Source organism: Eptesicus fuscus, chromosome 10 (assembly GCF_027574615.1).
Source record: "Eptesicus fuscus isolate TK198812 chromosome 10, DD_ASM_mEF_20220401, whole genome shotgun sequence".
Lineage (NCBI taxonomy): Eukaryota > Metazoa > Chordata > Mammalia > Chiroptera > Vespertilionidae > Eptesicus > Eptesicus fuscus.
Window position 1 is genome coordinate 76,006,586 of NC_072482.1, and position 27,341 is coordinate 76,033,926.

Below are 27,341 nucleotides of genomic sequence, written 5' to 3' on the forward strand. Positions count from 1 at the left end.
GAGGATCCAGTCTACATATACCCCATGGACAGTCCTTTGGAGAAATGTATTTGGATGGAATACTGAACAATGCTACAGACTTGTTAAAAATAAGAAAGGATTTCCTTTAAAGAACGATACATAAGAATTAGGATTGGGAGAAAAGTAGGTCTACTGGATGTTTGCAGGACTTGAGCAGACAATGTCACCTGGAGGCAGGATACGAAGAGCTGGTGGGGCATGGTGAAACCACCACTTAATTATGAACTTCATTTTGATCAACAGGCAATATTTATCTGCATGAGTGTATAGTTTGGTCTAACCTGCATTTGACTAGGAATAAAGAGAGAAGGGTTGAAGATAACGAAAGGAATTATTAATTGAGTAGATGTAATCTATGTAGAAAATATATACACTTAGAAGTTTAATGAAAGTATGGGGATTAGTAAAGAGTCAAGTGATTTATTTTTTGTTTATAGAAACCAAGATGTTACACAGTAGCAAGCGGTTGAGAATCAAGACCAGAGTTCGTACTTTACCATGACCAACTACAGTTGAAAGCCTGGCATCAAGAGGCGAAAGACTAAAAAGTAAGGAGGGTTTAGGGATTGGGCTAGGGGAGTAATTCATGTTCAAACATGGTGCTTAAATGATCAAAGTTTGAAAGATCTCTAAAGAGAACTACTATAGTGATGACCCTGAAGATACAGAAAATAGAAAACCTAGATGGAATAAACCCTCAGAATTTGAGGCCAGAATGAGCCTAATGTTAGTAGGGAGACTACGGGTTTGAATAAAGCTGACAAGTCTAGAAGAATACTATTCGTTTGGCTGAGAAATCTTTTTGGAAGACCTCAGAGGGTGATTTGGGTTGAGTGGCTGGGCCAGGAGCCAGATTGTAAGAATTTAAGGAGAGAGTACCAAACTTGTGTTTTCAATGGTCTAATAAATGACATTTCAAGAAATGTATTTTAACTTGGGAAAATGTAATGCTACCTTTATATAATTTTATGGTAAAATATGCAATCCAGGTTAGGCCCAGTAGTATTCATATACACCCCTGAACTTGCCTCACTTAGCAAGTAGAAGCCCCTCCTCATTCTACACCTATGCTGCAACAACCAATTTTTTCCCTTTCTTCCTTCCATAATGCTTTGAGGGGGACATACCAGAGTATAAATATATTTGAAGTGAGTGCCACCTCATATTCTGTAGTGATTAAGAGCTAGAGAATAGGAATTGAGTGCTAAACTAAGAAAGAAAAAGGTCACTAAGGTGTGTTGAATAAAGCCAAGACTTGATATTAGAGAAGAGAAAGAAAGGACAATAAGAATATGTTAAATGTCAGCATAATTTTCTAATTGTCTACATCTCTTCCTCAGAGACTTCTGTAGAATTCGTAGCTCAATATTCTCTCCTCTCGAAAAGAGATATGCATTGTTCATATCCCTGATGGTATCCTGATCTTGTGTCCTTCAGTAAGGAGGACTCTACTTTGACGCTACTGCTAGGTTCATCTGTCTTCCAGTGTCAGGATCATTTGGAGAAACATATCCAAAGATCAAATCAATTCCATTTTATACAACAAAGAGTCATTCAAGAACAAGAACAAAAATATGAAACTTTTTTATTTATTTTTATTTTTTTGTCTCAAAGTCTTTCAGAATTCAGAGGGATCTCTCTTGCTCTGCTTCCTTCAAGTATAGAATTCTTATTTTTTCTGATTTCTTTATGTTGTTCATGTTTTTGTCGTTGTCTTTGAAAGAAAATCTCTAAAGGTTGAATAAAAGTTTTAAAAATATACATTTGTCCTTTTTTGTGTAAAAAAAATTCCTCTTTCTCTTTGGGATGGGGTTTGCATGGGCTGAAGACATAAAAAAACTTGTAAATATTCTGTATAGTCATGGGACCATGAACAATATGTCTACAAAAATATCAGGAAAAATCAAATGTAATTATAGCATGAAAACATATAATTCCATTAGTGACGCTCTGTGCTTTTCAGGAATGTTCACTGATGCAGGACAATAAAACTGAGCTCCATACTCCTCCGTATGTTTCTGATGATTACTGCCCTAAAGATATATATTTCACATGAGCGTTCAGAATGTCTTCTTTAAAAGGCTTTCCTTCTCAAGATTGGGTTGGTTAAATTCTTATCCTACAATTTGCCAGTTTTTCTTCTTTAAGTTTTAAATAAAACTATTGACTTTCTTATGTTCCGACCTCACATTCTTTGCATTGACAAATCAGATTTATGGGGATGGAAGAAAATATACTGTTCCTCTTTGATTGTTACTTTCATCAATTCCAAACTTCTGAAATACATAACTCTCTATGCTACCCCAGCAGTGATAGGAAAGTCCACAAAAAATGCATTTTGTGCATCTGATAAGCATGCAAACAAATATAACTTTTAGAAAACGGACAATAATTCTCTAACAAGTAAGCACAGCGCATGGTGTGATGAAAACTGTGTTTGAGCATTCCCACTCCAGTGGGAATGCAACTCCATGGCAATTGAAGGGGTTGCTCATTTGTTTATCATGCTATGGCAATTCCACATCACACACTCTGGGAGAGCTAAGACTTCGTAAGCACTTCGGCAAAATATCATTTGTGAACCAGGAAAGTTTAGGTTTGAGGGTTGCCGTAGTGTAAACTAGCTGTATTTTACCGAGGTTTCCAAAGAGCAAGGCTTATCTAAAGGGAGGGGTTTCATCTGCCATGCCAAAAGCTTGGCACAGACAGGCTAAGGATAGTTATGCCACAAGCCTAGGAAAACCATGCCTGTAAGAGGTGATAATCTAGTTTCTAAGAGAATGTCCAGTGAGGGCTGACTTTCAAATATCTCATTTTACTTTCTTTCTCCCCAACTTACTAAATCCTTGGGAGAGTTGATTCTAAGTAAGTGGATTACAGTATCACATTTTGCTAGCTAAAGGACCCACAGATGTAAGAATCCAAGAAAGATGAGCAGGGATTTGGTGGGAGTCGCCGTAGAAAGGTCTCTGAAGTGTTGGGCTCGCTGGGCCTTGCCAGACTACTGTGAAAGAGCTGCCGGCGCCTGCAGTTCCATGGTTTTATCAGGCATTTGAGAGTTAAATATACTTCTGGATTGAACCCAAGTTTTATACAGAGATGTTTGCTCATTTTCATTAGATGTTTGTAGAAATATGGGCACCTTATGAATCAAGAATTACTGCCTTTTTTCAGTTTACCTGTAGGGAGTGTTGAGTTTAGGGTCTGAAATTAAGTGAAAACTTGGACAGAGGAAAAAAGTGGGATAATAAAGGCACCAACAGGAAGCTCTGATGCATATTTTACATATATAACAGTTCCAGTAGGTTCAAAGTGTCTACAGCGGAGTTTAATATGGGGCGAACTGAACTTCTGCCAACTTATTCTGTGCTCTGCCCTATTAAAATACTGAAACTACTCCCAAGACATTTGGTGAGAGAGAGAGAGAGAAGGGCGGGGGGGGGGGGGGAGGGGGGGGGAGAGACAGAGACAGACAGAGACAGAGAGAGACAGAGAAAATAATGAATAACTTTTGGCCCTTAAATGTGTGATTCTAAACCGGATGTCACACATAAGGGCCATCATATGACTAAGTCAGGTTCAAGTACAGCAGATCTCTATATCTAAATACTGTGTTAACACAGAGCAAAATTTGGAGCCAGACTGTCTGTCTATGGGCCTCTGCCCTGTACTGGGTCATCAGCTGGAATACTTCTCTAGGGACACAATATAAAAATATCTTAGGAGAAAAAGCAATTATGTGTTGTTGTTGTTGTTTTAATAGGGGACTTTTCTTTTTAAAGAACTAAAGTCCTTGGAACTCATCTGGGACCTGAAGCACATGTAGACTAGTGACAAAGGCAGAGATGTGTTAGTCAGATGTGTTAGTTAGTAGAAGGAAGACAAGCTTGCTCACAGACTAAAGTGGAAATAGTGAGTGGGTCTGTTAGGAAATAAACTCTTTTTAATCAGTGACAAGAGATGAAGTTCAGTCATGAATCAGAAGGAAAATTTAACCATTGTGATGTTTGTCTATGATGGATAGGCAGTGGGCTGGAGTTCTCAGGGGGAATTGGAGAATGGTTTCAGAAACATTCATTTATTTAGCACATATTTACTGAATGTCTACTATGTGTTAAGAATATTCAAATTCTGGGTTGAGAGCACAGAATCAAATAGACAAAGTCCCTGTCCTTAAGGGGTTTATATTGTCACTGGATGACCTACCAGATATATAAACAAGGAAAAACCCCCAAAGAAATATATAGTATTTCAACTGGTGAAAAAAACCAGAGTTAGCAGATACAAAGGGCTATAGGGATAGATGGTGATGGCTCATTCAAAGAAAGCACAGGGAAGGCCTTTCTTAGGAGATGGCAGCTGGAGAGAAGAGACCTAGAAAAGGTGAGGGAACTAGCCACGCATAGACTCCAGTGGTGGCAGGAAACATATGCAGAGGTGAGACTGAGTCTAGTGCGTGTGGAACAGTGTAAGGCATAAATCCAGGCCAGGGAAGTAAAGCAAAGCACGTATGCAAAAGAAGAGAGTGCTCAACTGGGCCAAATGCTGAGAGCCCCAGCAAGATAAACCAGGAATTTGGCAAGAGAAGGTCATTCCTCGGACTTGAAGAGAGTCATATGACTGGAAGGCTAGGGAAGAGCAGAGAGAAGGGGCAGCAACTGGAAAATGGGCTCAAGAGGATTTTCTGGTGATGGGACTATTACAGCATGGTCAGTGGTGGTAAGAATAATTCAAAGGCGTGGGAAACTGGGGACTCAGGAGCGAAAGAGATCATTTCAGGAGTAGATTCCATGAGTAAGTGAGAGGGTTTGGATCCAGGATATGAGAAAAGGTGTAAAGAAAAGGCAGAGCATGTGGTATGGTGCGAAGATGAAGTAATTATTTCAGTTGCTTTTTTTAGTGATGGAGGAGGAGTTCTGTGCGAAAATGAGAGGGGAGCTGAAGGTGTGAGGGGAGCGGTTTGAAATAGTCAGCTGGAAGAGTTGATTCACCCGGGGGTGCTGAGACCCACTTGAGATGTGTGGTCACACTCAGCTGTCGGGGAGCAGGCAGAAAGGACAACCGTGAAACACACTGTCAAAACGTTAGATGCTTTCAAACTCTGCATTCATCATTTCATACGTACCACACTCACTCTCTAGTCACCATGTGCTTCTCTAAACATTGAGCTCAATGAATATCTTACATTCTGAGATAAAACAACAGATACAAATCCATGAAAATATCCTCAGAAAACATCCAGTTCCCCCAAGATTCAGATTTCCTTGAAACCAAATAAAATAGGTTACACTTTTGAAGGTTTATTATGCCGTAGGCCATGTTTTGAGTTTTAATGCATTAACTCATTTAACCCTGCTAATCAAATTAGTCCTTTTATTCTTCTTCTCATTTTAGAAAAAAAGATTACTAAGTTTCACAATCACTAAAGAAACTACCCAAAGGCACAAGTGTAGAAAGAGGTGGCGCTAAATTTTGAACTCAGGTCCATTCTTCCTCCAAGCCAGAAGGCTCTAACCATCATGTCCAGAGAGATGGTAACCTGCATGGTGTTAGCCATTAGGGAGGCCTCCAATCCATGGCTCCAAATACTTGATTAATTCTAATCACTCCCCATTAACTAATGTTGCTTTCCTTAGCTGGTGCTTTCAGAATTCTTTCTATAAAACTCTGTACAGATTGTTTAATATAAAAGTAACCAATTGATTTATTCTGAGGAATGTATTATTTCCCCAGTGCTGCTTTTATATAGGATGTTCTCTAAAATGAGCAAGCAGTGTTGGGAGCTTGAATTTTAATTTGACACTAGAAGGCAGGGATGGGGAACGTCCAGTCTGAGGGCCTTATAAGGCCCATGAAATCATTTGGTCTGGCCCTGCCAAGGCATTAAGGGTGAGCTGATTAAATGTTTGACCAAATATGGCAGGGTAATTTTTACACTGATAATCCTGTATGGCTTGTGAATAATGTTATAACTATCCAAATGATCCTTGGTAGAAAAAAGGTTCCCCACCCTTGCTATAAGGTAATGATTCACTTCTCCTTCAGTCTTTTCACTGACTTAGGCTGCTTCCTTTGCATCCTTACTGTGAAATAACTTTAGAGAATCATGGCTTCCTAACACATGACGTATTAATGCTACAAAATAAGTCAAATCCTTAAAGCACAATCTATTTAGCTTCATTGTTTCTGTGCATCTGGGTTTTCACACCTTTGAAATATCCCTTTGCAGATCTCTCCTTCTAGAGCACATAATCTTAATTATTCTATAATCCAATCCCTGCCTTGCTTTCTCCTACCTTTTTGTAAAATTCCTAAAATTCCATCCTTAATCTCAAATGCATAAAAGAAACTGCACACTGTTATTCTCTGGAGCATTTGAGATCTTGCTCCTGGCAACTATCATCAGTTTGGCTCAAATAAAGTCCTATAAAATATTTCCTGACTTCAAACTTTCATTCTTCCATGGTAATTTTGATCTTTAGAAATAAGATCATTTGAACCCAAGGCAATGAATAAGGAGCATCGTCAAAATATCATTGTTTTTCTTTTTGTCAAAAATACCATAAAGTTGCTTCCATCCCAGAACTGAGCATGGACTTCCATTTGGAATAAGAAGGGGTGCCAATAAAGAGGCGAGGAGGGTGAACCATAAAAAAGAAATGAAGCTGTTTTTCTTTAGTGACTCATAAACGGGCTCTAAGAATAATTCCAAAAGCAAAGTTCTCATGGTTATAAGAAGCTAGCCCACTATGACAATGACAGCGCCCAGCCCGTGTGGCTCAGTGATTGAGCAACAAAAGATTACTTCCTTATTCCAAATAGCATTCTATAGCAACATTTGGGGCAACAAATCAAGCAATTTCTTAAAGTTCCCTTATTAAGGACTAGAGGCCTGGTGCACATATTCGTGCACTGGTGGGGTCCCTCTGCCTGGCTGGTGATCGAGGCTGATTGGGGCCGTCTTGTCCAGTCCCTATCGGGGCAATCGGGGCTGGCCAGCCAGGGGGGAAGGGAGGGGGGAGGGATTGCGAGAGGTTGGCCCACCACAGGAGGTTGGCTGTGGGAGCGCACTGACCATCAGGGGGCAGCTCCTGCATTGAGCATCTGCCCCCTGGTGGTCAGTGAGCATCATAGTGACTGGTTGACCGGTTGTTTGGTAGCATATATATATATATATATATATATATATATATATATATATAAAATATGTAATTTTTATGCTTAAAGTCCATTTTGATTTACAAAAATTTTATAAAATAATTATATCAAAGTAATAAGCTTTATTTTAATGTAGAAAACTCAATCATGAAGAAGAAAAAAGAATGCAATTTCTTATTAGTTTTGTAAAATTTGCCAATTCACATAAAAAAATAATGGGCTAGTAGAAAGAAATAATTAAGAGCAGATTTGATCAACTGCAATAAAACCACATAAATGTATTTTTTCTAATTATGCTTTTAATTATCACCCCAAAATATGTTTTTATAGATTTTTTAGAGAGGAAGAGAGAGAGAGAGAGAGAGAGAGAGAGAGAGAGAGAGAGAGAGAGAGAAACATATATGTGAAATAGAAACATTGGTTGCCTTAGTTTCGTGCTCCAATTGGGGATCAAACCTGCAACCCAGGTATGTGCCCAGATCAGGAATTGAACCAGCAACCTTTCATGCATAGGAAATGCTCTATCAATAGAGCCACCCAGATGGCTAAATGCATTTTTAAATGGCTCTTGATTTTTGAACAAAATAAAATTCTAGCAAGGTTTCTTGGGATAAAATGTCTTGATTACTTACCTTGCCATACTTCTGGGCATAAGAACCTGTGAGCAGTGAATGAAAAACAATGATGGTTTCATCCAAGTCCCAGACAAACACACGCTAAAGAAAAAGATAAATATCAAAGAATTATTAAATTATAAGGAAGCAGAAATCTCTTTACAAGTAAAGAGCATCTCATTTTGTTGTTGGATATACTCTTGATACCATTTTAGAGAAACCTATGTTACTCCATTAATTTTTTCCCCTAAATTTTCCAGATCTAACCCCTGTAAAACCTGAGGAGCTAGAGTTATACAAACAATAAGCTTAAAAATCAGATATCCTGATTTGAAGAAATTCACCCAAATATTTATTTGCAGTTAATACCTCAAAAGACACATTTGGACTTTATGATAGAAGTGAACTTGAAACTCTATCTTAAAGTTTTACACCTCATAGATTTGTGATATTTTGCAATACATTCAAAGAATTAAAAATTTAAAAATATTTAAAAGACTCAATAATAATCCCTAAATAGATAGTACCAAGTGTGAGCTCTTGAGTCAGCTTAGACCATCAAGTGGGTTGTTTGGTCTGCACAGTGAAATATTTCAAATTATTGATCAACTTTTTAAGATTAGGAGATTTCAAACAAACTTCAGGGTTCTCGCTGTAGCAGAGAAAGTGGAAGCTGTAGCAATGCTGGCTGAGGTGCCACAGAGATGGGTGGGCCCCTTTTGATCGGGCCAATGCTCTCTGCTCTCACAGTAGGCTGGCTTCTTAGCCCAGTTCACCCATTGGATTGTGACCTGCCGAGTTCCTGAATGCATTTGAATCTGCTACTGTTGTTCAGGTAAAGGAAATGATCTCTTATGAAGAAGGTGTAATGACTATTACTTAACCTGACCAAATCTGGAAATTCAATGTTTTTTCTTAATTGAAGTATGCAGTTGTTTAAGAAGTAACAGATTATGGCTAAGAATAGTTTCTCCTGATGTTTTATAATAAAAGTCACCTGTTTCATATGGATATATCTCAAAAGAGCTTTCAACCAGAAAAAAAAGGCTCATGAAAATTTTTACAGATCTAAAAATTTTAACCTGTATCAGATGATTGGAATTTTTTTCTATTTTCAGAAGATAACTTTTCATTTTCATACAGATTAATTTTACCTTTTAAAATTAATTGACCCACATAAGTATCTTTCATTACATTAGTACTACCAAATGGAGTGTTTCTCAGAAAATTACCCCAGAAACAATTATTTTTAAAATTTGTTTGTATCAATGTGGACCAAAAGATGCAATTATCTCAGACCTAGAATTTTTAACTCATTATCACTTTTAGTTTTTTGTTTTTTTTTTTTTTTAATTTGGCCATTATGATGGATGATATCTCAAACTTTCAGCTCTGAAATACCCACTACAAAGTAGATCTACTCCCTTCATCGTGATACACACACACACACACACACGCACGCACACACACACACACACACACACACACACACACACATATATATATATTTAAAGTTTGAAACTTTATGAAACTGTAAGTATAGAATATGTATTCAATAAAAATAAAACATCATATTACACTCTTTGAGGATGAGTCAGCATACCTCCAGGTCACTGTCGGGAGGCGGGGAGGGATTATTTTTCCGGCCTCTTCCTCGGGACTTTGAGCCAGAACTCCTACATGTTCTCTCATCAAGATCTTTAATGGGTGTGGAGGGGCTCTGCACGGTATCGAACTCTCCTATAAATACATAAGTCACATCAAGAATAGCACTTCATTTTTAGATTAGGCATGAGTCTTCATTATTAATCACCTTAACAAATTCTTAACAGAAATCTTAGGATATGAGAGAGAGAGAGAGAGAGAGAGAGAGAGAGAGAGAGAGAGAGAGAGAGAGAGAGATTGATTTATACTCCCAAATACCCATAATCCTAAAGGGACAAAAATGTCTGTCTGTAGGTCAGACGAGTCCCTCCCAAGTTTCAGTCTCTGTGATCTATTACACCTAAGCACCTTTTATACTCCATATGCCTTCAACTTCCTGTTTCTACCCCCACCTATATATTTATCTAAATTTAAATCTGTTCTCACCTCCTTACATCAGAGTTCAGAGGATGAAATGTCTTGTGGATCAATTCCATGCAAACTTGACTCCCCCTACCCCACCTCTTAAGGAATCTTGCTCCATTAGTCAAACCCTCTCTCATCTTCGGTCCAACCTTTTCTTCTTCTGGGGTCATAGGCAAGTTTAAAAGTCCTTCCCTTTGACCTTACATTTCCATCTAGAAGCTATCTGCTTGCTATCTTATTTTTTAAAATGACACTTCTTAGAAGAATAGTGCATACCAGTGCTGTCTGACAGAAATACTCATTAAAAAATGTAAAAAGAAACATGTAAAATTAACTTTATTTATTTATGTTAATTGACCTAATTTATTCAAAATATCCATTTCAACATGTAATCCATATAAAATTATCAATGGCATGCTTTACATAATCTCTTTTTTGTACTAAAGTCCTGTGTGTAGTTTACACTTACAGCGGACCTCAATCTGTACTGGCCACATTGCATGTGCTCAATAGCCGCATGTGGCCAGCAGCTACAGTACTGGACAGCACATCTCTCTCCACTTCCTGACAGCCGATTTGTCATCAATTAGCTTCAGTTCACCAAAACTGTAAAACTACTCTTATTCAAAGTCCCCAATAATTACCTCATTGACAAATGCAATAGAGAGCTCAGATCTTACATTCCTGGGTCTCCATGCTGGGTTTGTGCCTCTTAAACAGCACCCCTCAGACCATTATTTGGCAGCTGATACCCTGCACTCTCCTAAGTCTAGCATCTCTCTCACCATCTCTTCCTAGGAGACCTGGACTCCTTTTTCTTCTCCCATTCCTTGTATGTTGGTATTTACAAGTTCCATGCTTTCATCACTGTCCTTCTCATGCCACACCATCTAGGTGATCCATGTTAATCACCCTCTGTGTGATGACTGTTAAATAAATCTATATCCCCAACCAGGCTGCATCCTAAGTTCCAGACTTTGTATCTAATTGATTTCTTCATGTCCCATAGATACCTTAAAGTCGGGCATGTCTAAAGCTAATAGTGAAGCATCTTATGAGGTAGGAAGTACTGAGCAGTGGCAAATCTATGTGTATATGTGGGGTTGGGGTGTGCTAAGATAAACAAATGGAGGCAACAGTGAGATGCAGTAAAACCTCACAAGTAACCAGAGTCAGATTATCCTATGACTGCAAGCATTTTACTCAATCTCTCTGAATCTCAGGTGGTGTGTGTGCGTGTGTGTTGTGTGTGTGTGTGTGTGTGTGTTATATTAAAGCATGAGTAATAGCAGCTACCTTTTTGAATTATTTAGATCTGATTTACATTTAATTGGATTTAAATAATATGCACAAAGTAAAAACTTCTAGGAGAGTCTGATGGCAAACTATATTGAATTTAGGTTATGCAACTTTAAACATAAAGATGCTATGACTACCATGCTTTATCATGAAATTAAAGTAAAATAATTTTGAGGACAGCTGAGCAGTTTTTAATATAAATAATCAAATCTGAACAAACTACATAACATGTAGGTAATATTTTTTCTGAGATGTTCTAAATAATAGTAAATTCTACATAGCTAGCTTGTAACCATTTATAACAGTTATAACATCTTTGGGAAACATTGTGCATGTCAGGACAGCATAAAAAAATATGTCCGTGTTCCAAATATCCATTGCTCTTAAAACATTGCTAGCACAGTTCATTGTGTGGGTCTCTGCTATCAACTGTGTGAACAGAGTAAACAGCATAATAAAACGTTTTAGTAATGAGGTTAAATATAGCTCTATCTTACAGTAAATCATGTTTCAGCTTACTTGCATAGGCATGAATTAGGCTTGAGGTATTTAAACACACACCAACTTCCAAAATATAGCATATCGCAACATTTTTTTCTATGTTTAGTTGTTGTTGTTTTTTTAACAGAATTTTCCTAAGGCTACTATGTCCTGCAAATCAAATGTTCTCTTTCATATAAAATGTAGGTTCAAATGAACTCTAATTTATTAAATAAGCTTATAATAATATTTTTGGGATGACATTCCATACAACCTGTCTTTCTCTTTACTATAGATCATTTTTTCAGGTGTTAACTATCACAAGGCAGCTTTGTTCTTGCAACAGTACAAGAGCTGAAAGGACAAAAACTTGCAAAATCCCAGAGTCACTGTGATGTTATGGGTGGTTGATGGTTGACTGGATCTATAAAGAAGGAGTTTGGCAGAAACAACTCAGCTATTCCAATAAATTGGGAGCCAACAGCAAGGGAATGAAAAGAGCAGGAGGGGCAGGGAAAGGAGTATTTATAAGAAGTGTTTGGGTTTCAATAAAAATGGGACTTGATACCACTGATTCTTTCCAAGTTACTGAAAGATCTTAAAAGGGCTCTAAAAATTTGGACACAATATGGACAGAAGTGTTTTGGTAGCTTTTTAAAGAACTAAGAGGAGCAGCTCCATATTTATTAAACCTTAAGTATTTTTTTTTTCATGTACTGTCTTTCCTTTTAAAATGCTTATTGAAGTATGTTTGACTATTCACTGTTCATTATGTCTGTGTGACTGATTCACTTTTGTAGCTTGGGGCAGTCATCTGTTCTTTCATTAATGTGGCTAGAACTTCAATATATATGTATATATGCTTTATTTATCATTCTGTTGATATACATTTGGATTATTCATAATTTTAGGCAACTATGAATAAAGCTGCTATAAACATTCTTGTTCTTGTCTTTGTGGACTTAGCTCCCATTCCTCTAAGGCAGTGGTTCTCAACCTTTCTAATGCCCCGACCCTTTAATACAGTTCCTCATGTTGTGGTGACCCCCAACCATAAAATTATTTTCGTTGATACTTCATAACTGTAATTTTGCTACTGTTAATTAATCATAATGTCCCGACCCACAGGTTGAGAACCGCTAGCAGGGTCGCCTAAGACCATCGGAAAACACAGATATTGACATTATGATTAATTAACAGTAGCAAAATTACAGTTATGAAAGTAGCAACGAAAATAATTTTATGGTTGGGGGTCACCACAACATGACGAACTGTATTAAAGTGCTGCAGCATTAGAAAGGTTGAGAACCACTGCTCTAAGGTATATATACCTAGCAGTGGGACTGCTGCGTCAGAGGAAAGGCATATGTTCATGTTTAACAGATTCTGATCACCTTTTTCCAAAGTGGTTGTATTAACTCACTCTCCTACTAGCAATGAGAATTCCAGTTGCTTGACATTCTTGCCAATACTTGATATTGCTAGTCTTTGTTACATTAGTCATTGTGGGGGTATGGTGGTATCTTAATGTAGATTTAATTAGCATTTTCTTGATGAGTAATGATGTGAAACACTTTTTTGAATGTTAATTTCCCATTTGGTATCTTCTTTTTTTTGATATAAGTGTTTACATCTTTTGCCCATTTTTAAAATTGGGTTATCTTTTCCTTATTGATTTGTCAGCACTCTTTATTGTGAAACATTTTATCTATATCTGCATCTATGTCTATAGCTATATGATATAAACCTCACTTTGACTCCATGAATCTGGTCTTTCATTATCCTCTTTTAATAATGGGAAAACTGGAGACATGTGGGACTTAACTTACCAAGATGAAATAGTTTGTGTGTGGAATTCTGGTATGATTCCAGAACTGCTGCTTTAACTACTAGGCTTATATTTCCTCCTCCAAACTGCAACACTCTTGATTACAAACCTATATCTGTTTTTACTAATCAAGAATTATACAGACTTTATACAATTTGTGAGAGTGAAAGCCAAGAAATTCATCAAAAGAACTTTATAGTAAAAGGGCAGGTCCTGAAGAGGCCACAGCAGTATGTGGGCTCCTACAGCAACCATCCAGGTGGAACTATTCTGACCTCTATAGCTTTTGAAGATGCTATCCTTTTTTTCTGATAAAGGGTAAAACCAGGAACTTGAGCTCAACTGGTCATTAAACATTTATTGACACAATTTTTTCTTTTTTTAAGGAGAAAGCTGTCAATTCCAGGGCCTCTGCCCAATAACTTCACTCAGGTAATTGTACTAGGGTACATTAATGCTGCAGGTATGGAAAATGCAGATTGGCAGAGAAGTTAAATGTGGTCAGTTCTTTCTATCTAAATCCTCTGGTTAGCTTCCACGAATTGAATTAGCACTTTGTTTCCTTCCTGTCCTTAAGTGAAATGCCATGAAGCTATGGAAAGTCTACTGAGTTCTGCCTAAGAAACTGGCTTCTTTTCAAAGAGTGAAGTGATCTTACTATATCCCTTACTTTTCTGAACCACTGGTAAAATTTAATTGGCTAATGTATTGTAATGCCTACCAAGGGCTCCTAGTAAAGGATAATATTGTTACAAATGACTAATTATATATAATGTTAAAGATGTTTAAAATATTTTAAAAAGGAGCTATAAAAATATCTCAAATTTTAATGTACTAATCAGTTATCACTTTCTGAATGTAAATCAAAATTATAATATACCTAAGATAATTTTTATGTTAAAAGCTAATAGAGGTCTTTATATAGATAATGAACTAAAATATCTGTTCTTAATCAGAATGGTAATGTTTCTTTTAAATACACTGTCAAAATATCTAATAAGGTAAAGTAATAACTGAATGCTATTTGCAGTTTCCAAATATCATCAGTCATTACCAACTACCTTAGGCATTTTCTTGGGCCAACACCATACATGATTGAATAATTACCCTTTAATCAGTACAGTAATGAATAACTGTACCTTCCATGCTTTAGATTTTTAAATCCAACTTTTTTTTCATTAGGGTTTATCACTAAATCAAAACAACCAGCTGTGTCTTATAGAACATGAAGTATGTTTCTCTTTTAAAAATGAGAGAAGTCAACAGAAAATGATTTATGAAAAATTTTAGATTTAATTGTTAGGTCTCTGATTTAATTCCAAAATTCAGAGTTGGTTAATAGGAAATAATTTTCATACCATTAAACTAAAGATCTCAGAGTTCATCAATAATAACAAAGAAAAATCTCATAGTTACGATCTAGTTTACTTTTTGTATGCATGCAAGATCTGAAAGACAAAATCAAACTTAAAGTATCTTGACTAAAGTTCTGAGATAACAGAATACCTTAAAAATCCAGACTTGTATATTGTTATGATTTTGGTTGAGATAATAATATAGTTATAAGTAGAAGTAATTTCTTCTTTAAATTAAACAGAAAATCTGATAAGATCTGAATATTATTTATCATATCTATAAAATTTTTATATAACCCAAGGCCACAAAATTTCCCCCAAGTCTTCTTCTAGAAGTTTTATAGTTTTAGTTTTGACATGTATTTATTGTATATGGTATGAATTAAGAGTCAAGATTCTGGCAGATTTTATTGTTTAATTAGTTTTGTGTGTTTTTTTAAATTTTGCTTATGCATGTCCAAGGAGAGTGGGGTGGGGAGGGGTGAGAGATTGAGCAAAAAAGAAAAAAAAATAATTCATGGACATGGACAACAGTGTAAGGATTGCAGAAGCAGGGGATTGGTGGAGGTGGAAGAGTGCATAGAGGAGATTAATTGTGATGGAAAAAATAAAATAAAAAATTTAAAAGTCTAAAACAAACAAACAAAAACAAACAAACAAAAATACCTATTCATTCTCCAGTTGCCTTTGCACTTTTGTCAAAACCCATTTTCCAGTATATGTAAGTCAGTCTATATCTGGACCCTCTGTTCTATTCCATTGTTTCAAGTATGTGTCCTTTTGCCAATGCCACACATTCTTGATTACTGTACTTTATAATAAGTCTTGAAATCAGGCAATGTGAGCCCTCAAACCTTGTTCTTATTTTGCAAAATTATTTAGTCTATTCTAGTTCCTTTGCCTTTCCTTATAATTTTAGAGTCACCTTGATCATTTCTCCAAAAAGTCCTGCTGGAATTTTTATTGGGATTATGCTGAATTTCTATTAAATTTGCTTTTAACTTTAAATGTTACAGCTGGGTTACATATGTGTCAGCAAATACAATTCCAATAAGAAAACAGATAAGCTTCAGACAACAAAAAATACATTGGATTTTAAATATGTACTGAGTAGGCAAAGATATTAGACTACTTAGCAATGATCCTAAAAACCCTAGGGTGGTAGGGAACATTCACTGCTTGGAGGCACTGATGACTCACGAAGGTGAAGGAACTATGCAGTCTCTCAAGCATATAGGAAATATGGTCAGTTATATCCAACGAAGCTAATACTACAACTTTTCTATGTTGTCAAGACCGTCACAAAAGCGTCTGGCAAAAAGCCCACTGACCTTTTTATATCCACTTACATTCACATATACACTGCCATTTAAGATCAAAAATCTAAATCTCCTAACGGCTCCACATCTAAAAGAAGTGTTTTCCAGATGCCAGAAGGTCATCGTCCACAGTGATACCAGCACAGATTAACATGAGCATAATCGTCTGGGAGCTTTCAAGCCTCGTTTCTGAAATGTCCATTTTCTCCATATTATTAGACACAGCAAAACATATGAAAGTATTTCACCTGGATGAAGATCTGTACCTGGTTGGCTAGTCAGTCCTGGGAGAGATTCCTGCAACTGATAGGTTGAGGTTGAGGACGATGTGCCATCAGCTGTGTTATTTGATGTCATATATGCTCCATACGTTGATGCGGAGTAATACTGTGCATACTGGTTTTGGCCAAAGGCTGTGTAGGATGGATAATCCTGAAACAGTAATGGAGATGTGTGTGTTTGAAATAGAAATTACTCTCTGGCAGGTTGAAAAGGAAGCAATCGCTATGGTAAACTGTAAGATTAGTATTTGGCTCCATTTGTTTTAGATTCCACAGCGTTGAGTTGATTCCAATGGCCAGAGACAATTTTGTGGGCACCTTCTGTATACACATTGTCATGAATGACCCTGCTGGTTTTGCAAACCAGATCCAATACACACATTTTAATCTGCCTAAAGGGTACATATGCTTCACTTCGGCCCCAAAATTACTTATCCAAGGATATATATCAACATGTCTTATGCACCTGAAGAGGCAAGAAGGAGATGGAATCAGTTCATATTCATAGCATCCGTTCTCATACATCTAACATCACCTGCAAGGGGGAGGTGTGGCTGCCCCTCCCAGCTTCCATGCACACCTCAGTCTGCATTATTGTGATTTTTATTCCCCTTCTTGGCTACCCTGTATAATTTTGTTTTCTTGTCAGGAGATAAAGAGAAAGTAAAAGAAGATGAATAAAATATTCTCTTTCTCAGTCTCTCACAGAACACATGTCACTTGAGGCCTTGACTTGGAGATTTTAGTGAGGTCTTCAAACATTTATTTGCCTCATTTGTTACAGGAAAAAAAAGAAAACATTGGATCAAATCCTCTGACCTGCTTTTTATTTAAAAATTTTAAGAACCTTAAAGTGATCTTAATAATCCTTCAAAACTTTTTTACTTATTAAGATCATGAACAAGGATTTGTTGTGATAACTGATATTTAATATATCTAGTGTGTTTTAGCTCAAATTGTTATTGATAACAAAGCCTTGGTCAGGATTAAGGTTCCCTAATACATGGTCCTAAGGGAAAGAAGATCCATGTTTGATGTGATTCCCAAAAAAGGTAATTCTCTGTGTAAGTACATATGTGTACAAACAAATATCAGAAAGGATTAAGTAGTATGGCAGAAAACGGAAGTTCTATCTATCTGTTAATTTCTAGATTTGATGGTCCCCATTACCACTTGTGAGCCGATAAACAAACAAAAAAAACAACTTGCAATATTTGGACAAAGTGCCTAGCAACACATATTTTTCAGAGTAAAGCAGTAAAAACAAACATTTACATAGTGATTATTTTGTGTCAAGTACTGTTCTAAAGCCTTAAATGGACTTAGTCATTTAACCCTCACAACCTCCTATGCAGTATTATCATTATTCATATTTTACTCTGAAGGGGATGGAGGCACAGAGTGCTTAAGGATTTGCCCGAGGTCAGATAGCTAGCGATTCTCAGAGCTGCAACTGGAGGCCAGAGAGCCTGACCTGCACCTGTGCCTTAAAGGAAGATGAATTTACTTATTGAAAAGGTCCAGACTACTAGCTTTTGGGGAAGACAATGTATTTTTGTTCTCAAACATATCTCAAAGATCTCTGCTTCTCTTTATTTCCTCTACTGTCATCCTGGTCCAAGCCACCTTTACTTGCTGTTGGAGCCAATGGACAGGTTTTCTAATTTATCTCCTCCTTTCTATTTTTGGCTTTCTCCAAAGTCCCTGAAGCCAGAGTAATCTTTTCAAAACATAAATTACATGATGCTATTCTCCTGTTCAAAATCCTTTAACAGCTTCCCATTTGGATTGGAATACAATCTAAATGTCTTCCTATACATCACAGGGCCCTACTTGTGTAGGCCCCTGCCCATCTGTGCAGATGTGATTCCCCACCGGACCCTCAGGTACAAACTAAACTCCAGACTGACACACCAAGTTTATCAGCCCTGGGCGATCTAGTACATGCTGCTTTCTATGCCTGAAACACCCTTGCCCTCATTCTTCACCCAGCCCTCAGAAGACTTGGCCTAAATGTCAGTTCCATAGACAGGCCTTCCACCAAATCTCCCTTACTCCAGTTAGATTTCTAATAATATTTTTAATAGGACCCTGTTCTCTCCCCTCATGCTAATTGTATATTTACCTGTCTGTTTACTGGTTTATTGTCAACTTCTCTCAGTAGGCTGTAAGCTCCATGAGATAGGATCAGGTCTGATCCAACCCATCCCCACCTTCCTTTCCCTAGAATACCTCCCATTCCTAATACAGAATAAGTACTCAATAAGTATTTGCTAAAATAATAAATTGGTACTCGGTCCATGGTCCAAAATACAGACTACATTTTATATTGGAGCCACTGTATTTAAATATTCAGGTAGCATTGGATCTGTTTTATGATATAAATCTTTCCTCTCCTTTATGAATCTTTAATCCTTTCAACTGGAACAGACGAATTCTTTCCCTTATGTTATCACTCTACCTAGTAAACTAAAAAATAAAAGTCAAAAGTTGCCCTAGCTGGTTTGGCTCAGTGGATAGAGTATTGGCCTGTGGACTGAAGGGTCCCAGGTTCAATTCTCCATTAGGGCAGGTGCTCGGGTTGTGGGCTCAATCCCAAGTAGGGGGCATGCAGGAGGCAGCTGATCAATGATTCTCTCTTCTCTCCCTCTTCCTTACTCTCTGAAATCAATAAAAATATGTTAATAATAAATAAGTAAAATATAAAAGCCAAAAGTAGTCCAAAAGGGATTTTGTTTAGTAATAAATATCATTTTGGATGAAAAATGACAACATAACCCAATTACTGATTACAGTTCCATCAATTAATGTTCATAAACTTTTATCAAAAAAATAAAGTTATATTTAGTATAATTTTGTTTAGTCTTAAACTAAATTATGTTTAGTTTACGATGACAGGAAAGTATGCAATACATTTTGTAATTCCATGCCAAATAATTAAAACAATCACAGCTTAAAGTTTAAAGGGCAAACCTTTAGCAAACAGGAAATATAAAATATATAGAATTACCCATATCCCAAAAATTCTGGATAGCTAATTTTTATTTCCTCAAAATGCTATCTTAATTTTAAATACATTATTCTGGGAGAATATGCACTTATGTGGCAATCTCAAAATATTATTCTTCCCAAATCTGAAATAGACATAAAGAAGCAAAAATACAAAAACTACTATACCTGTTGTGATCCGCTGAAATTCGTTGAATTAGAAACTGAATTATTTGCATAAATAGTAGATGATGGTGCAAAACCAGAACCTACAAGTAAATAAAAATGAATTTTTAAAGTATTTACTGTAAAATAATAAAAATATTTCACTTTGCAGATTCAATGATATATATATATATATATTTTATATAATTTTGTTATTAATTCAGTGAAATTTGAAGTTGCGAGATTTATAAGGAAAATGTGCTTGACTCTATACCTCTTGTGATAACAGGTAACATCTAGAACAGTCTTAACAAGGACTGCAGCTAAACTTCAAGGGTTAAGTGTCTAGAAGTACAGAATATTCAAAGAATAAAATATTAACAGACTGAAGACTACTTTCAGACTAGTGGAACTCCATTCTACTGAATTTTCAAATGGTCATATCAACTGCATTTGCATACAAAAATCACCCGAGTTAAATATCTAGACAGTGTTAGTTTAAGAGATTAACAAGAGAACCCACTTAGACTTAATTGATGCTTGCCACCCCTGTCTTTTCATTCTTGTGTTTTTTCCTTAGAACAAAAGAGCTAGGAACTAGGGCTCAGACTCAATTGGGTTTATATTGTAATACTAAGGTAATCTAAGTTTTAAGGGCCTTCTAAAATTTATTATTAGGTCAGAAATTCATTCAATGATTTTTAAAATTAAGGCAAACAAGTGAACTATCAATTTGCAGATTATTATTTTTTAAATATGTTTTTTAAAGATATGTTTGTTAAGAGGTAAAGGGAAAGACTATTGAGGCAGCTTATTATTTTACCAATGGGGTTGAATAGTATGCAATTAACACAAATTGTCCTGACCTGGAATGTACAATATGGATGTACTTGGGGAAATAAATGAAAATGTCTCTATGGTCTCTGTCACATACTTACTGAGGCTGTAGCATGTGAATAAAGATATTTCTCTCTACATTCTAGATAAAGAGAGACCTGCCATTTCAGCTAAAAAAGTCTAAGTAATCATTTCATTTTAGTCAATTGACTCAAATTTCTATTCTAGTTGCTTCAAATATGTTAATATAGCCCCAAATTTTTTGACTCTAATAATATAGACAAAATGAAAGCTAGGAATAAGCTTTTAATGTTTTTATTATGTCACTAAATTTTTTCTGCAATAACTACACAGTGATTAAAAAGAATTTTTAATTGGAGTAAAAAAACAAGGGGAAAATTAAACAATGACCACATAGGGAGGATTTGAGGGGTGGTATATTTAAATTATATAAACATTCCTATTAAGAAATGTAGTATCAATATGGGAGAGGTATTTTAGGAATGAACAAAAAAATCCTCATTCAATGATAAATGGGTCTTAGAAAGTACTAACCCAATTTTAAATAGAATAAAAACAGCATTACACCCTTAAAAAATACTAACAAGAAAATGGTGGTTTTTGTCATGAATCTTTGAAATCACTTAAGTAGATGCTAAACATGTGACTGCTGGCCTGGTGACTGGCTCAGAGGTTGCTTTGCTTGGACCAAGTTTACTGTCAATTTGACACAACTTAAAATTTAACTATTTAAATTGAGTATGAGTCATATAATCTTGATGTATATTCAACTTTTTTCATCATGTTTCTTTTCTGATGAAATTGTGTGAGTAGAGGTTTAATGTTTAAAACTATCTTCATGACTGTATAATTCTAGTCTGAAGCCAAGGAGTCTCATTCAAAGAATTTGTTCTCACATAACACATCTCCTGTGTGTCTACTTACCTGGCATCTGGTAAGAATAAGGTGTCTGGCCTGGCTGTGGGGTGGAGAACCCTGGGCTGTAACTGAGGCACCCACTCTGTAACGGAGACTGAGTTTGTGGGAGTCCACTCTCTGTCTTGATGCCTGGCAACATCACACCCAAATCTGTTCGGAAAATGCATGTACAAACCATTTAGTTACTAAAATGATCTTACTTCCATGTGATATCTTATATTAGAATATACAACTACCAGCAGGATTACCAGCTTATAACCAAAGGAGAAGAGAGAAGACGTGAAATACCGTAAGTGGGCAGGCTGTAGGGCTGTCCTGTCTGTGAGTAGGCTGTGTAGACCGCGGGCTGCTGCATTCCCGAATACTGAGTCTGGCCTGCATAGGCAGACATTGTTTGAGCTGCTGGTGTAGAAAGAATGTGTGGATAGGGCCTAAATATCAGAAAAATAGCATTACTGTGGCAACAAAGACTGCATAACAATTCAGACAGCTTAGATTCAGTGAAACCTCATAATAGCCAGGAAGTAATCCTCTTCTTTATCCACAATATAATTTTCACAGGAAAGGACATGAGTCTGAATGTCAGGAGCTCAGGTTCTGCTACAAACCAGGCTAGTGACCTTGGACAAATGCTTTTAACTCTCTAAGTCTATACCAGGCGTCCTCAAACTACGGCCCGCGGGCCACATGCGGTGTTTTTGCCATTTTGTTTTTTTACTTCAAAATAAGGTATGTGCAGTGTGCATAGGAATTTGTTCATAGTTTTTTTTTAAACTATAGTCCGGCCCTCCAACGGTCTGAGGGACAGTGAACTGGCCCCCTGTTTAAAAAGTTTGAGGACCCCTGGTCTATACCTTCATGAAAAAATGAGAAATTTTGGTTTAGATATTATATCTAAATTCTCTTTCAGATCTATAATTATTGTTTATATCAAACATGGCAGTCTATTTAATATATATATTAGGAAAATGGAATACAGGCAAGTTAATTAATATGCTTGTGAGTATATTTCCAGTTACTGTGAGTGACCTAATGCTATGCAATGACTACAAAAGTCATTAAAAGTGCTACCAAGAACTCTCTACCAAGAACTAAAATCTAACAACAACAAAAAAAAGGTGGGCAGCTAGCTTCTTGAAAATAAATAGAATGCCATTCCTCTCATCATGCCACATTTTACAGAATGTTCCCAACTGGATATCCAATCCCCCACCTATTGTTAAAGAAAGACACTCTAGCTGCTGCAGAAGAGAATGCTTAAATGTGTATGAATTAGGGATCCCAAATCTTGACACATCTGGCTGACTGCAACCAAATTTAGATATATAATCAATATAGTTAAATTTGAAATTTCTACCACTGCCCTCAATAAGTTGACTACATTATTTATAAAAACAGTACAGCATATTCTTCAAAAATGTATTTATTAAGACTTGAAATAAAATATATATATACTGTAATGATGGAATAGATTATAAAGTGATTTTTGTATAAAATGTAATGTTTTAGATTTGCTTTAAACTCATTAGCATTTTAGGGTTTTCATTTAAAAAATCAGTGTGCTCTGTTTTGAACTTGATGCTTTCCTCAAGGTACACCAATATCTAGGATTAAGAGAACTGTCCAGATAAAAGTGAGTATATCTCTATTTCTAGATTTATACAGGATATGTATCTGTCTAGCTAATCTATCAGAGTATCTATCTATAACACATTTATATACATAAATGTATCCCAATTTAAAGCTATGTTGTGTGACTACATATTAATAAAGGTAATCCTGAAAAATTATTCTAACAAATCTGAAAGAATCTACTGACCACTTACTTGGAAGGATAGAGCTGTGGGGAATATTGATGTGCTGATCTGGGACTGTAGCCACTACTTGTTATTACTGTAAGACACACACAAAAGTGCAAAAAGTTTGCTTCATAAGTATATTTCATTAGAGTATACAAAACCAATTTAAAGACATTATCACATTAAAGATATATATCTAAAAATTCACTGATTTTCAAAAAATATGAATTCATTTTCTAAACAGAAACAGATGCCCATTTTATTCTAACTGAACTGCTTCAATTTTGTTCTAAGAGCATGAAATGAATTCTTAAAAATCATTCCCCTCCATCATTCTTTCATTTTCTCAAATCAGTAGCATGCTTTTATGTATTAATATGCTATGGATAAATATGTTTAACTACAGGTGATTATTCTTTCACGATGTAAAGGTAAATTTTTTTCATTTGCAAACTTTATGTTTTAAATTCCAAATATGATGCCAATACATTACCCTTCCTCCATATTTATTTTAATATAATAAAAATTAAGAAAAAATGTGATAGTCCACCCTTGATTTTCAAATTGTCAAATGATATCATATTCTATTTTCTTTCTTTTACCAATCAGATGAGTAATTTAAAAATACAGCCCAAACTATTCTAGTAATAATTGCAATACACACAGAACGCATGGGTGATGATGCAACACTTAAAAAAAAACCACACACACCATATTGCAAAATGCAGTAGCAACCTTATTTACAAAAATATTTTGACCTATCAGAGAGAGAACTTTTTTGAGAAGAACATAAAGGGGAAAGCCAGGTCCTGTTAATATTTCACCTAAACATGCAGCCCCAAACTGGAATATGTCCAAAAGTTTGGAAGTTTCTCTTTCCTTTAACCATCTGCTTGACTAAGACGAATGTATTGCAAATATATGGGCTCTACTGTGTTGAGGAAGTCCCTTCAGAGCCAATCCATACTGGGCAAGCACACAGAGTGTCTTTATTAGGCCATCTGCTGTTCATTCACCTTTCAAAAAGATTAAAGTAGTACACAATGCAGCGCTGGAATTAGTTTAGTCTAATCAATCATAGTTATACTTCAAAGTACTATGTCCTTTCTAAGTTGTTCATAATAATTCTAGAGCTAAACTTTTAGAATTGTAAAAGTGACAAATAGGTTTAGGTTGCTAACTATTTCATGAAACATGAGATTTTTCTATATCAAAATGCTATTAAGTGCCCTTGTGATCTGCTACTTCATAAACAGGTAGAATTTAATGTATTTAAAATGCTATTTGGCCTGTGAACCCTGAGGATGAAAGTCTATTATAGTTTTCATAGCAACAGTACAGAAAGTATGTTTTCAAGAATATTATGAATCAATTTTGAAAATCATTAATTATGACTAGGGTGTTATGTTGTAAATATTTTCAGCAACCATTATTTAAGTGTGCTTACTATGTATACTTGAAAATACATTGACTAACGAACCATTAATTTTCTACTTATTTACTAAAAACTTAAAAAATGTTTAAAACTTTCAAATAAGAACAGACTTTTTTACTACACTACGGGCACTAACTGTTCATTATGTAATATTAATAGTGTTACTCCACAGGAAATTCAGTTTGATTCATTAATTCATAATAGTGAATACTGTTTATCAAAAATATAGTTGAATGAGGCTTAATTCCATGTTTTTTGTCTCTTATTTATAAAACTTCACTTGGGCACACTCAAAACTTAGACTATACTAATCAGTTGTTTACATGATTGTGAAACACAAGGATTTTCCAAAGAGACATCAAATACTGAAAAGAAACATTCTCTGAAGCAGCTTTTATTAAATAAGCCAAGGAGCAGAATTATTTCAGAAAAATCCATATGGGTAAACACAAGTCTGAATATAGAGGATCCTTTCTCCCTCTAACAAATGAATCTAGAAATCGTTAGAATAATGCACTCATAACAGTATAAAGGGTCAACTAAAATTTCATATTAATGTCTACATGTTCATTTTCTAAATATAACATAAGATCTTTGCTTCAGAAAACTAGGATGTTTGCATAAAACTTGGAGAGTTTATACTTCTTAACTAAAATTTCTACATTTCATTCTAACATAAATCTCCACATAACTGATAACAACAATAAAATTAACTAATTTTGTTGAGGTTGAGCTTATGCTGAACAAAGTAAAGACAGTTGCTACACAGGCAGCCTAATCTTCAGTATGATTTCTGGAGACCTTCCCCATTTCCATTTAATTAATCTAGAGATATTACCCAAAGCACTATACTCATTATTCTCCATAATTTATGCCTATGAAAGTAAGCAAAACTGCTTGCCTTAAAAATTTCCTGAAAACTAATTAAGACAAAATTATAAAGAATGTTATCAGGTTCTTACAGTATGATGTCAAGCAATTTTAATGTTTTATTCTTATGATCATGGAACCTTAGCTCAGTGACTGTCAACAGGGTGAGAGGTAGGTGATGAGGTTGGGGGCTGAGTAGAAATTTTGCTTGCCAGGGGACATTAAAAATGTCTGGAGCCATTTTGGGTTGTCAGAAGTGGAGGGTGCTACTGTTACCTTGTATAGATGATAGAGATGCTGCTAACCATCTTGCAATGCAGAGGACAACTACCTCACAATAGGAAATAAGTCCATTTTAGATGGTGCTGCTTTTGAGGATTGCTGACCTAAGTCTTTGTTGTCCTAAAGAACTTGGTCCATGGTGTTAGAATTGTTCTGTACCTGAGTTACCCAATATGAAAGCCACTAGAAAAACCACATACAGCTATTAAACACTTGAAATGTGACTAGTGTAACTACATGGCTTTTTAAAATTTGTACAAAATATTAGTCAATTTAGACTTAAATAGCCACATATGTTTAGTGGGCACTTTATTGGACAGCACAGTCCTAGATAATTTTTAAAAGAAAATGGAGAAACTTTGTAAAAAAAAAAAAGTGTGTGTGTGTGTGTGTGTGTGTGTGTTATTTTTCCCCCCATGTTTATATTTTCCTGTGGGTATCACAGAAAGACTCCTGAATAGCCCAGAATACTGTTCTAGACTATTTATAGCAGAGACCATCTGTGCAGTTTTGATTGTCTGGTCCTTACCACCGTTAACTTCTCAGTGCCTTAGTATTCTTACCAATAAAATGAATCATAGATCTCTAAAATTCCTTCTGGAGCTAACATTCTATAAGTTTGTCATTTAGCTTTCAGTTAACTTGTGATATGCTATTTAACTATGTCATCAGTTATTTATAATTCCATTCCTTTCCTTAAGAATATGTCCATATGCATTTACTTTGTAGAAAGTTTACAAGGGTTATAATGAGTAATAAAGAATGCTAGAGTTAGTTGGTACCTATTTAGCTCCTGGGAGGCAAGTGAATTGCTAGAAGAAATATAGATAAACACATATGAATCTTTATGTATTATTTCTTTCTGTTTGGAGTACCAAAATTTATGTGAATATATGACAAGCACTCCCAATCAGTGTGAACTCAGGAAATGGGATCATCTTTAAAAATTAAATATATGCTATAATGACATTATCCTCAAAGATATACCTCAACACTTTACATTTACCTCAACCACATGAAACCCTTGTCCATGAGAACATGGAAAAATGTAAAATAAAACAGAATAACAGAACCAAGATTTAATTACCACAAATACTTCTCCAGGTTTAATGTTCATCTTTCTGCTATACACATTCCTCCTCACATTAAAAAAAAAAAAAGAATCCTTTCACCAGATAATAAACCAAACAAAATATTGTAACTTTAACTAAGTCAACTTAATGCGTGTCCTCTGTGCCCACCTGGGAGTTATCAGGTATTGGTATTTAAAAGGATTGATGTTTAAAGACACACCATTGTTCTCTTTGAAGCATTTGAATGAAAGTAGTGCTCTCAGAGGCTGGTTCTAATGCAACCCGCATGTGCTCTCCTGCAGCCCATTAACCTTTAATACTTGTCACTCAGCTGCTTGCATGGGAGGATTTTTTTAAAACCCAGAGAGGAAACAAGGTTATTTAGAAGGAATCAAATGGATAGTTTTACATCTCAAATTTTGGAGAAAAGGCAGTTTTTATGTCATTTGAATGGGCAAGTTGAAGGGATAAAGTCAACTATTACAACCTAACTATTAAATTAAACACTGTATAAAATAATTATGAAGG

General features: G+C 35.6%; 1 protein-coding gene across 1 annotated transcript in view; it reads right to left on the bottom strand.

Annotated features, from left to right (window-relative positions):
• The window catches only part of EYA4 (EYA transcriptional coactivator and phosphatase 4), a 44,323-nt gene extending 21,103 nt beyond the window's left edge, over positions 1-23,220 (bottom strand). The window contains exons 1-7 of the mRNA XM_054722000.1: positions 23,181-23,220; positions 21,643-21,785; positions 21,361-21,483; positions 19,603-19,682; positions 16,393-16,576; positions 9,397-9,530; positions 7,812-7,895 (exon numbers count right to left, since the gene is read on the bottom strand). Of these exons, the coding sequence (XP_054577975.1) occupies positions 7,812-7,895; positions 9,397-9,530; positions 16,393-16,576; positions 19,603-19,682; positions 21,361-21,483; positions 21,643-21,745 (708 nt within the window). The 5' untranslated portion in view covers positions 21,746-21,785; positions 23,181-23,220. The remainder of the gene's footprint in view (positions 1-7,811; positions 7,896-9,396; positions 9,531-16,392; positions 16,577-19,602; positions 19,683-21,360; positions 21,484-21,642; positions 21,786-23,180) is intronic.
• Positions 23,221-27,341: the final 4,121 nt, after the last annotated feature.